The sequence below is a fragment of the Oncorhynchus kisutch genome, linkage group LG29 (assembly GCF_002021735.2).
Source record: "Oncorhynchus kisutch isolate 150728-3 linkage group LG29, Okis_V2, whole genome shotgun sequence".
Classification (NCBI taxonomy): Eukaryota; Metazoa; Chordata; class Actinopteri; order Salmoniformes; family Salmonidae; genus Oncorhynchus; species Oncorhynchus kisutch.
The window spans coordinates 36,004,800-36,016,532 of NC_034202.2; the positions used below are offsets into that span (position 1 = coordinate 36,004,800).

Sequence of the window (11,733 nt, forward strand, 5' to 3'; positions counted from 1 at the left end):
GGTATTCTACTGCCTTCAGTACTGTATTATACTGCCTTCAGTACTGTATTATACTGCAGACCAGTACTGTATTATACTGCCTTCAGTACTGTATTCTACTGCAGACCAGTACTGTAGCTCAGTTTCCCACACGGTATTCTACTGCCTTCAGTACTGTATTCTACTGCAGACCAGTACTGTATTATACTGCAGACCAGTACTGTAGCTCAGTTTCCCACACGGTATTCTACTGCCTTCAGTACTGTATTCTACTGCAGACCAGTACTGTATTATACTGCAGACCAGTACTCTACCTTCAGTACTGTATTATACTGCAGACCAGTACTGTAGCTCAGTTTCCCACACGGTATTCTACTGCCTTCAGTACTGTATTCTACTGCAGACCAGTACTGTAGCTCAGTTTCCCACACGGTATTCTACTGCCTTCAGTACTGTATTCTACTGCAGACCAGTACTGTATTCTACTGCAGACCAGTACTCTACCTTCAGTACTGTATTCTACTGCAGACCAGTACTGTATTCTACTGCAGACCAGTACTCTACCTTCAGTACTGTATTCTACTGCAGACCAGTACTGTATTCTACTGCAGACCAGTACTCTACCTTCAGTACTGTATTCTACTGCAGACCAGTACTCTACCTTCAGTACTGTATTCTACTGCAGACCAGTACTGTATTCTACTGCAGACCAGTACTCTACCTTCAGTACTGTATTCTACTGCAGACCAGTACTCTACCTTCAGTACTGTATTCTACTGCAGACCAGTACTGTATTCTACTGCAGACCAGTACTCTACCTTCAGTACTGTATTCTACTGCAGACCAGTACTGTATTCTACTGCAGACCAGTACTCTACCTTCAGTACTGTATTCTACTGCAGACCAGTACTCTACCTTCAGTACTGTATTCTACTGCAGACCAGTACTGTATTCTACTGCAGACCAGTACTCTACCTTCAGTACTGTATTCTACTGCAGACCAGTACTCTACCTTCAGTACTGTATTCTACTGCAGACCAGTACTGTATTCTACTGCAGACCAGTACTCTACCTTCAGTACTGTATTCTACTGCAGACCAGTACTGTATTCTACTGCAGACCAGTACTCTACCTTCAGTACTGTATTCTACTGCAGACCAGTACTCTACCTTCAGTACTGTATTCTACTGCAGACCAGTACTGTATTCTACTGCAGACCAGTACTCTACCTTCAGTACTGTATTCTACTGCAGACCAGTACTCTACCTTCAGTACTGTGTCCCAAATGGCACCCTATTCCCTATATGATGCACTACTTTTGTCCAAAGCCCTATGGGCCCTGGTCAAAAGTAGTGCACTATACAGGAAACGGGTTACCATTGGGACACAGTCAGTGAGGTAGGCGTAGTCCTCTGTACTGTTAAGTTGTCTTTCTGATTACTGTAGGTATTCAGTGATGGCCTGACTTACCACATCGCTCCGGCCAAATACCACACCCACTAGCGTTTCTTCCCTGGAGCGATCTGTAGAGCAGCGGAATTCAATTCGGGATGAGTCGTTGTGCAAATTCAGTGATACAGATGAGATACATTTACAACCATGTTAAAGTTGCACTATGCAGAAATCGCTCTACCATTTCCTGGTTGCAAAAATGCTAATAGTTCGCCTAGTTTCAGTTTGTGTCAAAACAAGCAAGTTTAGTGTAGATAATCATTGTACCATCTAAACCACAGTAAAATATATGTTCCATAACAAAAAATATAGTATTTTCAGCTGTTTGAAGCTGGTGTGCAAAAAGTAAACTTAAGAACAGGAAGCATATAAATGATGCACATAGAACAGATCTACCACTTAGACTTGTTTTCAATGAGAGTGACAGATTTATAACTCATATTTCTGTGAGAATTTGGTCTGGTCACCACCCCAAAAAAGTTTCTATTTGCAGCTTTAAATTGAGATGTCAGTCAGACTCAAGTGCTCAGGGTGTTTGTGTGGAATTGTACTTTTAGACGGGATGGGTGGGTCAGGAGCTCCACCTGGCTTTGCTGTTTTGGTAGTAGGTTAGTTTGACACCACAAGGAGGTCCATTGCATGAGTGCACACACACGTTTGTTTTACTCTCATTGTAGGGACAAAACAATTTGATCCCCATTCAAAATCCTATTTTCCTTAACTTAACTCCTAACCCTAGTTGTAAGCCTAAAAGTATTTTTCCTTGTGGGGACCAGCAAAGTCCACACTATAGCGTTACAGAGAACATCGCCCCTTAGCCTATAGCGTTACAGAGAACATCGCCCCTTAGCCTATAGCGTTACAGAGAACATCGTCCCTTAGCCTATAGCGTTACAGAGAACATTGCCCCTTAGCCTATAGCGTTACAGAGAACATCGCCCCTTAGCCTATAGCGTTTAAGAGAACATCGCCCCTTAGCCTATAGCGTTTAAGAGAACATCGCCCCTCAGCCTATAGCGTTACAGAGAACATCGCCCCTTAGCCTGTAGCATTTTAAGAGAACATCGCCCCTTAGCCTGTAGCGTTTTAAGAGAACATCGCCCCTTAGCCTGTAGCGTTTTAAGAGAACATCGCCCCTTAGCCTGTAGCGTTTAAGAGAACATCGCCCCTTAGCCTATAGCGTTTAAGAGAACATCGCCCCTCAGCCTATAGCGTTACAGAGAACATCGCCCCTTAGCCTTAGCATTTTAAGAGAACATCGCCCCTTAGCCTGTAGCGTTTTAAGAGAACATCGCCCCTTAGCCTGTAGCGTTTTAAGAGAACATCGCCCCTTAGCCTGTAGCGTTTTAAGAGAACATCGCCCCTTAGCCTGTAGCGTTTTAAGAGAACATCGCCCCTTAGCCTGTAGCGTTTTAAGAGAACATCGCCCCTTAGCCTGTAGCGTTTTAAGAGAACATCGCCCCTTAGCCTGTAGCGTTTTAAGAGAACATCGCCCCTTAGCCTGTAGCGTTTTAAGAGAACATCGCCCCTTAGCCTGTAGCGTTTTAAGAGAACATCGCCCCTTAGCCTGTAGCGTTTTAAGAGAACATCGCCCCTTAGCCTGTAGCGTTTTAAGAGAACATCGCCCCTTAGCCTGTAGCGTTTTAAGAGAACATCGCCCCTTAGCCTGTAGCGTTTTAAGAGAACATCGCCCCTTAGCCTGTAGCGTTTTAAGAGACATCGCCCCTTAGCCTGTAGCGTTTTAAGAGAACATCGCCCCTTAGCCTGTAGCGTTTTAAGAGAACATCGCCCCTTAGCCTGTAGCGTTTTAAGAGAACATCGCCCCTTAGCCTGTAGCGTTTTAAGAGAACATCGCCCCTTAGCCTGTAGCGTTTTAAGAGAACATCGCCCCTTAGCCTGTAGCGTTTTAAGAGAACATCGCCCCTTAGCCTGTAGCGTTTTAAGAGAACATCGCCCTTAGCCTGTAGCGTTTTAAGAGAACATCGCCCCTTAGCCTGTAGCGTTTTAAGAGAACATCGCCCCTTAGCCTGTAGCGTTTTAAGAGAACATCGCCCCTTAGCCTGTAGCGTTTTAAGAGAACATCGCCCCTTAGCCTGTAGCGTTTTAAGAGAACATCGCCCCTTAGCCTGTAGCGTTTTAAGAGAACATCGCCCCTTAGCCTGTAGCGTTTTAAGAGAACATCGCCCCTTAGCCTGTAGCGTTTTAAGAGAACATCGCCCCTTAGCCTGTAGCGTTTTAAGAGAACATCGCCCCTTAGCCTGTAGCGTTTTAAGAGAACATCGCCCCTTAGCCTGTAGCGTTTTAAGAGAACATCCATCTAATAGGTCACACTCTGTCATCAGACAACAACCCATATGTAGTGGTGTGCTGGAAGCGAGTCAGGGGCACGGGACGGTCTGCTTTTGTTCCACTCTGTCTCTAAGCGACCTCCTCTTTCCCCCGTTATTCCTCAGCTGCCCTGCCTCAGGGGCAGCAGACTGGGCGGTTCTACCATAATCGATAGGATTGTATTGGTTGTTGTGAAAGCATTTTAACACTCTTCCTCCGCTCCATCTCTCCCTCTTGTCCCTCACTCTCTCTCCAGTATCAGTGAGAGCTTCCTGACAGTGAAAGGTGCCGCCCTCTTCCTGCCCCGGGGAAATGGCTCCTCCCCTACCTCTGCTTCCCGCTTCGCTCAGCTTCGCAGCAAACATGCAGGTACAGTACGGAGTAGATGCATTATGGGAAACGGAGCACGGTAGTTTCATGTCCAGATCAATCATTGAAATGTATTTTATAAAGCCTCTTTTTGCCGTCAGCAGTTGTGAAACCAGTTATCTGGCCTCTAGACCGCAAAGAGCAAGCAAAGCACCAGGAGAAATTCCCTAATTGGTGTTTCAATTAGAGGAGAGAGTAATGAAAAGATGCCCGTGATAAAGCATTAATGTGACAAAGAGAAGAGATTAGCATTTACTAATGAGCAGATATGCAAAGTCTGTAAATGCAATAAGGATGCTATAAAGTGGAATGGTACAGTGTGGTGGTTGTTATCATGGGAACACAGAGTGCAGTGTTAAGTGTGTGTGTGTGTGTGTGCGCGTGCGTCTCTCCAGGTGACCTCCAGCAGCACCTGCAGACCATGTTCACTCTCCTCCGACCAGAGGACAATATCAAACTGGTGAGTAAACACGTAAACACACACACACACACACACACACACACCTGCATGATCAAAACACAAACATAGTTCTCGTCAACGCAATAGTGAAGATCTGGTTTTCACGCTTCCTTTCCTTCGCTCTCTCTCTACTTCCCTCCTCCTCTCTCTGTACTTCCTCCTCTCTCTCTCTACTTCCCTCCTCTCTCTCTCTAGGCTGTCCGGTTGGAGAGTACCGTGTACCAGGGGACTCGTTACATGGTGGTGGTCTCCACTAACGGCCGTCAGGACACCGAGGAGAGCTTGGTGCTGGGTATGGACTTCAGTCCTGCAGACAGGTGTGTGTGTGTGTGGACTCAGAGATCGTGTTGGACTATCACAGAGCAATGTGGTGTAGTAACACCGGGTTATTGTGTTGGTCTTCCAGCTCGTGCTCGGTGGGGCTGGTTCTCCCTCTATGGAGCGACTCACTGATACACCTGGATGGAGACGGGTAACAATGTCTCTCACACACACACACACCATACTGACAGGGACACACACCATACTGACAGGGACACACACCATACTGACAGGGACACACACCATACTGACAGGGACACACACCATACTGACAGGGACACACACCATACTGACAGGGACACACACCATACTGACAGGGACACACACCATCCTGACAGGGACACACACCATCCTGACAGGGACACACACACCATCCTGACAGGGACACACACACCATCCTGACAGGGACACACACACCATACTGACAGAGACACACACACACCATACTGACAGAGACACACTCATCTCCACAGATGTATGTTTCACAGGACTTTCAGGAAAAGGGGACCTTGTAAATTCTTATGAGTGCTTATTTCTCTCTCGCCCTCTCTGTCAGGGGTTTCAGTGTGTCCACTGATAACAGGATCCATGTATTCAAGCCGGTGTCGGTGCAGGCCATGTGGTGAGTACACTTTTCATAATGTTCTGTTTTTGGTTTGTTTCCACCATGCTAGCTAATGTCTGATACACCTCTTTGTTATTTTACCTTGCATATCATTTACCTTTTTGATCTTCTCAATTTCTCATCAATGTCACATTCTCTCCATCCTTCTCTGCTCATCTCTCTCCATCCCTCCATTTCTCTCCTCTCCCAGGTCTGCTCTGCAGTCGCTCCACAAGGCGTGTGAGGTGGCTCGTTGCCATAACTACTTCCCGGGCAGCCTGTTCCTGACCTGGGTCAGCTACTACCAGAGCCGGGTCTCCTCTGACCAATCACGCATCAACGAGTGGAACGCCATGCAGGACGTCCAATCACATCGTGCCGACTCTCCCGTGATGTTCTCTGACGTGTGAGTGTCATAAACGCGCTGCGTGACGCGTGGGACTCTGTTTATTTACCGTGTGTCACTACATTGTAAATGTTTATCACCTGAGGTCCCATGATCAACACATCGCCGATGCACAATGAAACAAACGCATGTCGTCATTAGAGACATGTATTGTTCAGATGTTGACTGAGCTACAACCAGCTTCACAAGTCTTCCTGAAATGTTGGGTCTCTGGGCCTGAGGACTAACTATCTCTGTCATCAAGTTCTTGTTTAACGGCCTAATTGGGTGAACGTGGATTAAGAGGGAGGGTTTTAACATCCGTGCTGTTTCTATGGACCTGAACGTGACCTTCTAGAAATAGTTGTTGTTGAAATCTCACACAGAGCTGGTGTACACTGTACACACACCACTATATAGAACACACACACACCACTACATATTCACAGGTGTATACCACACAATATTATATAGCTCTTTGGTTTATGGCCTGAAAAAGGGCAGAAGGGGAGGGGCGAAGAAAGGGGAGGGGCGAAGAAAGGGGAGGGGCGAAGAAAGGGGAGGGGTGAAGAAAGGGGAGGGGTGAAGAAAAGGGAGGGGCGAAGAACAGGCAGAAAGAAAGCTGGAAGGGTCATCGTTTGAAGTCCAGGAAGGAGGGAGGGTGATCTCACACTTCCCGCTGTGTTCCCAGGCCGACGGAGAGAGAGAGGACAGAGCGGCTCATCAAGACTCGTCTGAGAGAGATCATGATGCATAAAGACCTGGAGAATGTCACCTGCAAAGAGGTGTGTGTGTGTTCATAACAAGCTGTCATAGTTTTTACATTTCCTGTTAGTAGCGTGGTGGAAATGCACGTTGTGTGTATGAGCGTATAACCTGCGTGTTCTGTCCTAGATCCGCACAGAGCTGGAGGTGCACATGGTGTGTAACCTGTGTGAGTTTAAGGAGTACATAGACAAGGAGATGATCCTGATCCTGGGTCAGATGGACAGTCCCACTGAGATATTTGACCATGTTTACCTGGTAGGTCGGTCGATCGATCTCTGGCGTTCTTGTCTCTGATTCTATCCCAGTCTCTAGTAATACTTATTGTTTAACTGGCTATTATTGTCGTCCATTAAACTGGCCCTGACCTGAAAGTGTAAAGGGACATTGGGAAAAAAAGCTGGACTGGAGTGGAACTGATCTTAGTGTTTTTTTTGTTTCCCTCCAGGGCTCTGAGTGGAACGCATCCAATCTGGAAGAGCTGCAGAACAGTGGGTAAGGCTTGTTCTAGAGAACTACTACTCCCATACTGCACTGCTCATAAAATTCAAAATCTCAATTCTATTGATATTTCCATTGCCTCTCTATAATGACAACCTGGTCACCTCTCTCCTACCCTTGTTCCTCTTTCTCCCTTCACTCCTTCCCTTTTCTCTCCCCCATCCTCCTCAGTGTGCAGTATATTCTGAACGTGACGAGGGAGATTGACAACTTCTTCCCAGGTGTGTTTGAGTATCATAACATCCGTGTGTATGATGAGGAGGCTACAGACCTGCTGGCCTATTGGAACGACACCTACAAGTTCATCTCCAGAGCCAGGTGAGTCACTACTGGACTGGCCTCTGTGGACTCTCTCTCGCTCTCTTTCAACGCTCTCTTTTTCTCAACTCTCTTTTTCTCAACTCTCTTTTTCTCAACTCTCTTTCTCTCAACTCTCTTTCTCTCAACTCTCTCGCCACGTTAACTCACATCTTTGTCATATTTCTAGAGACGGGTCTCTGTTTGTCTCTGCCATATTTTGTCTATCTCTCTAACGTCTCTGATCTCTGTGTCATTGTGTCTCTGTCTCCCATGTCATTACCTTAACCAGTTATAGAGTGTGTCTGTGTTAAATAATGTCTCGGTCTGTGTCCCTGTAGGAAAGCAGGAGCTAAGTGTTTGGTTCACTGTAAGATGGGTGTGAGTCGCTCTGCGTCCACGGTGATAGCCTACGCTATGAAGGAGTACGGCTGGGACCTGGAGAGAGCATTCAACTACGTTAAGGAGCGACGTGCTGTCACCAAACCTAACCCCTCCTTCATGAGACAGCTAGAGGAGTACCAGGGCATACTGCTGGCCAGGTACACACTGCACTAGCTAACACACGTACCCATTCTCTCTCACACTCTCTCTCACACGTACCCATTCTCTCTCACACTCTCTCTCACACGTACCCATTCTCTCTCACACTCTCTCTCACACGTACCCATTCTCTCTCACACTCTCTCTCACACGTACCCATTCTCTCTCACACTCTCTCTCACACGTACCCATTCTCTCTCACACTCTCTCTCACACGTACCCATTCTCTCTCACACGTACCCATTCTCTCTCACACGTACCCATTCTCTCTCACACATACCCATTCTCTCTCACACGTACCCATTCTCTCTCACACGTACCCATTCTCTCTCACACGTACCCATTCTCTCTCACACGTACCCATTCTCTCTCCCACGTACCCATTCTCTCTCCCACGTACCCATTCTCTCTCCCTCAGGTGGCATGTGTTGCCACTTACAGCACATACCTAGTAAAGATGTTCTAAGCAGATGATAGTTGTGAGAAACACACTTTTGTTTCCATGAGACGGACCAGGTGAATCTATGTTCCCTTCCTGCTGTTAAATCCACTTCAGTCAGTGTAGATGAAGGATAGGAGACGGGTTATAGGTGCCAGGCGCACTGGTTTGTGTCAAGAACTGCAACTCTGCTGGGTTTTTCACTCAACAGTATATCGTGTGTACAAGAATTGTCCACCACCCAAAGGTCATCCAGCCACCTTGGAAAGCTTTCAACACCTTGGAGAGTCCATGCCCCAAATAATTAAGACTATTTTGAGGGCAAAAAGGGTGCAACTTAATGTTAAGAATATATTCCTAATGTTTTGTACACGTGTGTGAATTGCCCATGAGTCAGGGGAACTACCAATGAGTCAGCGGGGCCCATGAGTCAGTTTTCAGTCAGCCAATGAGCAGCCAGTCTGGTATGGAGCTGGATGGAGGAGCCTACCAGAAACTAGTATTTAATGTTGATCTCTCGATTCCCTCTTTCTTCCTCTTCGGTCATTCTTTCCTTTCTCCCCTGCCTCTCTCCATCTCTTCCACCCCCCCCCCCCCCCCTCTCTCCCCACTACCCTTTCTCCCCCTCTCTCTCCATCTCTTCCACCCCCCCCTCTCTCCCCACTACCCTTTCTCCCCCTCTCTCTCCATCTCTTCCACCCCCCCCCCTCTCTCCCCACTACCCTTTCTCCCCCTCTCTCCATCTCTTCCACCCCCCCCCCCTCTCTCCCCACTACCCTCTCTCTACTACTCTTCCACCCCCCCCCCCCCCCCCCCCCCCCCCCCCCCTCTCTACTACCCACCCCCCAGTAAGCAGAGACACAACAAGCTGTGGCGTTCCCACTCGGACAGTGACCTATCGGAGCACCACGAGCCACTATGTAAGACCGTCCAACACCCCCACACCCTGGGCCGCTCCGACCCTCGTAACCAGGGTAACAGCCCCGCCGCCCTCTCCCTGCAGGAGCTGCTGCAGCCGCTGGGATCCCCCTCCAACACGGGCCAGGTGGTGCGGTCCATCTCTGAGTGTGGGACCCCTTCTAGTGCAGGGAAGGTGGTACAGTCCAGTAGCCTGCCCAATGCTACTGCTACCCAGGAGAATAATCTGGACACTAACCAGGAGACTAGGACTGATGCTCTGTTGACCTCCACAACTGGGGACCAGTCATTGGGTACTGGGGACCCGTCATTGGGTACTGGGGACCCGTCATTGGGTACTGGGGACCCGTCATTGGGTACTGGGGACCCGTCATTGGGTACTGGGGACCCGTCATTGGGTACTGGGGACCCGTCATTGGGTACTGGGGACCCGTCATTGGGTACTGGGGACCAGCCATTGGGTACTGGGGACCAGCCATTGGGTACTGGGGACCAGCCATTGGGTACTGGGGACCAGCCATTGGGTACTGGGGACCAGCCATTGGGTACTGGGGACCAGCCATTGGGTACTGGGGACCAGAATCCTTCAACAGCAGCAGCTACTACTGCCTCCACTGGTTCCCAGGCCCATGGGGAGTCTGTGTGTTCCCAGTCACCCCCTCTCTCCAACGGCCTGTGTGATTATGAAGAGGACCACTCAACCCCTCTCCCTCAGCCGCGGGCGGCCACCGTGGTGCCTGGCATTTCCACTGTCACCGTGGCGGAGACCGTGCCGGTCAGGCGCCCTCATCCGCCCCCTATCCAACACCACCTTGTCTCCCCCGCCGCCGTTCCAACCTCCTCCGATGAAGACGAGACTCCGAAAGCCAAGGAGCCGTCCACCACCTTGCCTAAGGAAAAATGCTGCCAGCTGCAGGTGACACCATCCGTGCCTGAGTCATCGTCAATGACCCCGGAAACAAGCACACAAACAGCAGGACTACAAGAGCCGTCCACACCAGTGCCTGACAAGAAACTAGACTGTGACCAGCGGTTACCTGGGGCATCATTGGACAGTTCAGCATCCCAACAGGACCCTGCTCTCGAGGCGGAGGGGTCCTCGGCTCTCAGCACAGACCACATCAACTTCTTCAGCGCCAGAGAGAAGTTCCAGGGCCTGACTCAGGATGGGAGGACCCGTTGCCTTTCTGATCAGGCACTGCAGCAGACACCTCAGCCCATACCCAGGGATCCAGGACAGGAGCAGCAGGAGGACCCCTCTGTTGTGGCGACTGGGGAGGGAGAGGAGGAGGTCGAGGAGAGGAAGAGGGTGAGACAATTTTAAATGATTTTGATCAAATCCTGTGATGAGTCTTTGCACTGTAATAAAGGCAATTTGTGATTTAATTAGGGTTTGACTATCTGTAGTTGCAATACAACTGTTCCACACAGAAGCATGTTCATATAGAAATACACTCACCGGACAGGTTATTATCCTGTTTACAAAAATGCATTGCTCCTACAGACAGTGAGTCACGTAGCTGTGGCTTGTTATATAAAGCAGGCAGACAGGCATCAAGGCATTCAGTTACTGTTTGGTTGAACGTTAGAATGGGCAAAACGACTGACCTAAGCAACTTTGAGCGTGGTATGATCGTCGGTGCCAGTATCTCAGAAACGGCCGCCCTCCTGGGCTTTTCACACACGACAGTGTCTTGGGTTTACCGAGAACGGTACGATAAACAAAAGATATCAAGTCCGCGACAGAGAGGTCAAAGGAGAAGGGTGCAAGCTAACAGGCGGGCCCCAAACAGACAGACAACAGTGCAGTACAACAGTGGTGTGCAGGATCGCATCTCGGAATGCACAAGTCGTTGCTCTTTGTCACGGATGTGTTCCACTCCTAACAGCTAAAAACTGGATGTCTGTCAGCCTAGCGGGTTAAGAGCGTTAGGCCAGTAACCGAAAGGTTGCTGGTACAAATCCCGAGCCAACTAGGTGAAAAATCTGTCTGTAAGTCACTCTGGATAACAGCATCTGCTAAATCGGGGATTCCTAAACGTTTTCACTCGTGGCCCCCCTTCCAGCATTGGGGAACATCCCGCGCCTCCTGCTAGCACCCATCTCTATTTCTATGGGCACAAGCACCGTTCATGACACCACAAACTGCTCTTGTTGGAAAGAATTTTGCTTTAAAGCTTATTTCCTGCAGTTCTTTACGTTTTGTCATGGGGTGCAAAGAACACTTTTGTGTTTTTTAAAGCTAATTTTCTTGCAATTCTACACATTTTGTCATGTCTAATGTGAATTCATGTGATATTTGAGTGACAAAAAAATTACAAAATCTATGGCCAAAAAAAAAGAAATGCTAACTAAGATGAGCCAGTCCAATC

The 11,733-nt window shown here is 48.6% G+C and overlaps 1 protein-coding gene across 2 annotated transcripts in view; it reads left to right on the forward strand.

Annotated features, from left to right (window-relative positions):
• The window catches only part of ssh2b (slingshot protein phosphatase 2b), a 47,669-nt gene that overhangs the window by 32,035 nt on the left and 3,901 nt on the right, over window positions 1–11,733 (forward strand). For both annotated transcript variants that reach the window (XM_020465477.2, XM_020465476.2), the window contains 12 exons: window positions 4,016–4,128; window positions 4,524–4,588; window positions 4,784–4,905; window positions 4,995–5,060; window positions 5,466–5,531; window positions 5,725–5,919; window positions 6,590–6,683; window positions 6,793–6,921; window positions 7,112–7,158; window positions 7,336–7,482; window positions 7,803–8,003; window positions 9,293–10,670. In XM_020465477.2, coding sequence (XP_020321066.2) covers window positions 4,016–4,128; window positions 4,524–4,588; window positions 4,784–4,905; window positions 4,995–5,060; window positions 5,466–5,531; window positions 5,725–5,919; window positions 6,590–6,683; window positions 6,793–6,921; window positions 7,112–7,158; window positions 7,336–7,482; window positions 7,803–8,003; window positions 9,293–10,670 — 2,623 coding nt within the window. The remainder of the gene's footprint in view (window positions 1–4,015; window positions 4,129–4,523; window positions 4,589–4,783; window positions 4,906–4,994; window positions 5,061–5,465; window positions 5,532–5,724; window positions 5,920–6,589; window positions 6,684–6,792; window positions 6,922–7,111; window positions 7,159–7,335; window positions 7,483–7,802; window positions 8,004–9,292; window positions 10,671–11,733) is intronic.